General features: G+C 43.0%; 1 protein-coding gene across 1 annotated transcript; it reads right to left on the reverse strand.

The window, feature by feature from the left end:
- Window positions 1-1,765: 1,765 nt before the first annotated feature.
- Window positions 1,766-3,262, reverse strand: LOC108007223 (uncharacterized). The gene is made up of 2 exons (XM_017070858.4): window positions 2,978-3,262; window positions 1,766-2,916 (listed from the first exon to the last, which is right to left on the reverse strand). Exons 1-2 carry the CDS (start codon window positions 3,174-3,176, stop codon window positions 1,805-1,807), a joined length of 1,311 nt encoding a protein of 436 aa, XP_016926347.3. The 5' UTR covers window positions 3,177-3,262; the 3' UTR covers window positions 1,766-1,804.
- Window positions 3,263-4,590: the final 1,328 nt, after the last annotated feature.

Consider the following 4,590-nt stretch of genomic DNA (forward strand, 5'->3'; position numbering starts at 1 on the left):
AGACGATTTTTCTTACTAAGCTTTGCCGCCTCAGCTGCGGTCGAGTGTCTTTTTTTTTCCTTTAAGTAAGGAGTTTGGTGTTTCCAACATTAAACTAATTTATCACCAATATATGCCAAGATCCTGGGCACAAGGATGGGCTGGGAAAGGACACCCCTTTCGGTGGGAATCGCTCGTGTGTTGGGCTTTTGTGTCTACTTACCATAATGAAAACATTTTCAAATATTTTATGCAAAGTCCTGACATGACCTTTGCCGAACCTCAACGGCCGCGTCTCCCGTTGCGTTTGATGTCCTGTCCTGAATGGGAACTGCAACGTTATACCATCCCATCCCATATACTCATCCCTTACCGGTTCGTAATTTGCGATCTGAACTAGTTTTCGGTATGGTCCTGTCATTATGTAGATTTTCCAGGCTGCGAGCAATGCGAGTTTGCCCCCAAAAAAATGGAAAGGGGAATACTTAGTGGCATTGCTGTTAGTCGGGATGTTCTTTGGGTTTACGGGGGTCATCAAGCCTGCGATTTGTTCTCACAGGAAATATGTGTGCTAGACCATAAACCTTGAAAGCACAAAGAGAACCAGATAACGATCCAGCCCAAATGTATCCACCGGCAAATGGGAAAAGGTATATCGTACACAAAGCCGCAATTTGGCTGGTGAAAATCGAGGTCGATCCATTTGCAGGACCATATATATATATATATACGACTTGCATCTCCGCCTCCGCCGCGATGACTGACTGCAGGGTTTGACTGTCTAAGCCGCAGGTACAGAGTGATTAACCGCCGAGCTATTGCCACCGCAATTAGGATCGGATCGGATCGGGATGCCCGAGATCCCAATAAAAGCCAAATTGAATCGGGAACGGGAACGGGGAACTAGTGCAGGACCTGTAAGGATGCAGCTGATAATGGCAAAGAATTGCGTCGTCACAGGTTCACAGAGATGGCCAGCCAAAAAATAGAAATAGGGGGCAAAAAGGTAGAACAATTTTTTAACATCAAACGAATAAAGGTCGACCTCGCACACTCATACTCATATTTACTTTGGAAAAGGGAGCTCCTCCTGATTTGTTGCAAGATTTCTCTGTAAATGGCATAAAAAACCGCTCGAGAAACAAGGCGACAAGCCGTGGGATCGCTGTGGCTGTGGATCGTTGTTAAGATTGTTAATGGCACCCGACCTGTTCACGTTCCCGTCCGCGATCACAATGTTGGACAATTAACACGGCCAACAGCAACAAAAACAAGCGGGTTCTTGGAGGCACATCCTTGGGAATGTCGGGCAAAACAGAGGCTAAAAAGAAATCAAGGCCCACTATTTTTTCTCCTTTATAGCATTCTGTTATATCTTTTATGAATTGTTCATATTTTGTGGATCATTCAAGGAGGGCAGTGCCGCCATCAGCTGATCCAGGGGATTAATTATGTTGACAGGTTGCTGCAATTGGAGTGCCTTCAGTTTATAAGGGTACAAATGTAGTCGGAAAGTGGAATTAACTTTATAATATTTTCATTTTTCATTCAAGCAATTCCTTTGATATCTTCCAGGAATCAAAGGAAATCCTCTGGGGTTTTCCAGTTTATTGGGAGTCAAACCTTCGTTATTAATAATCATTTTAGTTCTCTAGAAAAGTGTAACACTCTTTATGGATACTTTGAAAATATAGTTCTTGAAAACTAGAACATTTTATAACTCAACAGGTCACCTTTTCCACGACAAAATTGTAATTAAGAAGTGAGTACTGGGCATGTTATATTTAAAATATTTCAATTACAGATATTTAGGTCTTCATTATTATTATTTTTCTGCGTACATCTGATCCACATACTCCTTGACACTGGGTCGCTTTATCAACTCTTCGGGTGGTAGATCTATATAACACTTGCTTTTTCGGTAAGCCTCTACATTTGTGTAGCAGTGATGGACGTAGTTTTGACCCAAAGTGGACAGAATCTTTGAGCGCAGATCTGGTTTGGAAAATTCTGGAATAACTAATTTGGGCAGTGGGACCCAGGGTGCACGAGTCTGCGGTTGAGGCAAAGTAAGGTCAATGAAAATGGGAGCAGGAGCTTCTACAGGATCGGGAATAGTTTCTAAACTTTTAAGAGCATTTGGCTTAGTTTCACTCTCTAATAACTCCGCATTCTGCTTGGAGAGTTCCGAAGACTTGGGTATTACTTTCTCCCGAAGATTTCGCAGAGCCTGTGCCGCTTGTGGAGGACCTTTTTTAAAGACCCTCACCTCGTCCGGACTCAGGGAGGATTCGGACAACTTGAAACTCCATCGGGAGACCCCATCTTTGGTGGTTACTGCATACACGTAGCTCTTATCTGCTTTCCCGGGAGCCACTGTCTTTTTAGATTTTGCTTCCACTAATTTCTGAAGACGTGCCGACCTGCGAATTGATTGTTTTTGGGGTTTCTTCTGCTTCAAGAGGTCAGATTTTTTGGATTTCTCTTCAATTGGCAACCATTTAGGTGTTTTGGGTAGCTGACTAACCGGAGATTTTGTTCTTTTCTTAGAAGATTCAAGCCGTTGATTACCTACAATGCCGAATGTCTGCATATTGAACCTATTTCCTGATCTCACCGTAGCCTTGCGACAGTTCAATCGGTTTCCCTTGATAAGATGCGGATTCGACTTGATGGCCTGTTCCATGGAGGCAGTTCGGGAAAACAGGACCATGGCGTAGTTTAAGTTATCCGTGCCGTTCCTCACGCAAACCCGTTCCAAATCCCCAAAAGTGCAGAAATAATTGAAAATATCGCGATGGGTTATGACTTGATTCAAATCGGGAATATACATCCGCCGATTGTTTTCCGCCTCGGGAGGCGATCGTTTGGGTGGCTGAATTACCACTGTACCAGGCTGGTACGGTAGAGCCTTCGCCTGCATGGACTGAAAGCGAGCTATAAAAGCAATAGATATATTTCTCTTATAGATACAAATCTTGGACAGCTTTTCACTCACCAGCTTCCTCCTTAAAGTCAGTGTCCATTTCCCTGGGCAATGAGCAGTTCTGCACGTGCTCAGCCATCCTGGGTATTTTTGGCAATGGACTGCCATCCTCACCGCTATGATCTATTTCCGGAAAACCTGGTAAGCCCGCTGATGTATGGGGCACCACAAGAGATCCTATCGAAGCCAAGGAGCTCCACGAGTTTTCCATGTTTTCCAGTTAAAAGAAAACAAGTTTTAATATTTAAAGAAGTCAATTTCGCTTGACAACCAAACTCAAAGGCAACTCTGATTCCAAAAATGTGTTCAAAATGAAACTTATTGACACTTCAATTTTAATGTAGAGTCGAATATTTGTTAATCAAAATATTAACTTTATTATTTTGACCAGGGTATGAGGATTTCCGGACCTGTCGCATTGAAAATTGGCAATTTCAGTATAATTTTTTCCCCTAATTTCCTCATTTTTACCCAGAATCCAAAGTCTTTCCCTTGAGGTTTCCCCAAATCCGTGAGAGTCAAACCTTCTCAAACCTTTCCCCTTGCATAAATATAAATTGCATTTTTAGTTCACCAAAGCCTGAGAAAATTACCCACAATATTGCTAAAGGAAATGATTTGCCAAATTCGGTACAAATATTTTCGTTGGAAATTTAATAAATATTTTATGAAACCTTTGGTTGAAACTCGAAGCCCCATTCAAGGTCCCCAGAGTGTGTGCCGCAATGAATGAATATTCGTAACGGTCGGAATTGCAATTCCGATTCATAAAACTGTTGCTACCAAATCGTGGCCAAATGAAAGGACCCAGTAGGCCGAAAGCAAAAACTCAGCTGGAATGCGTTGGCAGTTTGAATGTCGCCTCAGGTGACAAATTGCAAGGCTTGCACAGCACAGGTTCTCTGAGTTCTAAAAAGGACTCAATGACGCGGCAGGTTCCGTGCCGTCAAAAAAAATGTGCCATTTCGCACCTCCATAAAAACGTGTCCCGAATGGGTTTCCCTGCCATTTGCCATCAATGACACTGGCGGCCTTCGTTTTTGGTTGCACAATGTTTGACTGCTGGGCGGAAAGTTGCACATGGCATCTAATGTGCGATTTGCATTTGCAATCGGTCAAGGGTAAACAGGATGTGAGTACATCAGATGAATGCCTGGTGTTTACCCAACTCGCAGAAATCAGAGCACATCCTTTTCACAAACATCCCAATTTCACATCCTCTACCACCCAAGTTACGTAAGCCATAAACAAGTGACTGGTCCTAATAGACTTGTTGCCAAGGCCGCAGAGATCGCCTCCTTCTCACGCCTCGACTGCATCCGGGACTCATCGTTTTTCCAGCTAAAAACGCGGCAATATCCCTCAGATACTCGTGAACTTAATCCATTCATTCATTCAGTGTTATTCATTCATTCATTCACTCACCCGCAAACAATAAGGACACAACTAGCAAATCTCTCGAGTACTTCAGCGAACAATAAGGAGCCCAAGCAAATTTCTGTACGAGGACATTCGATGTTCTCACGTTTATTCCACTGATTTCCTTCGTTTTTGGGTGTTTTTTCGGCTCTTTTTTAATGTTGGCTTAAACCTCAAGTGACCGAGGGTTTGATGATGATGATGAG

The sequence above is a fragment of the Drosophila suzukii genome, chromosome 3 (assembly GCF_043229965.1).
Source record: "Drosophila suzukii chromosome 3, CBGP_Dsuzu_IsoJpt1.0, whole genome shotgun sequence".
In the NCBI taxonomy this organism is placed as follows: domain Eukaryota; kingdom Metazoa; phylum Arthropoda; class Insecta; order Diptera; family Drosophilidae; genus Drosophila; species Drosophila suzukii.

Excerpts from the sequence above, each read along its gene's own strand:
- LOC108007223 (XM_017070858.4), bottom strand. The coding sequence starts at position 3,176 with ATGGAAAACTCGTGGAGCTCCTTGGCTTCGATAGGATCTCTTGTGGTG. Across the intron at positions 2,917-2,977 it reads TGACTTTAAGGAGGAAGCTG|CTCGCTTTCAGTCCATGCAG; the intron begins GTGAGTGAAAAG and ends TTGCTTTTATAG.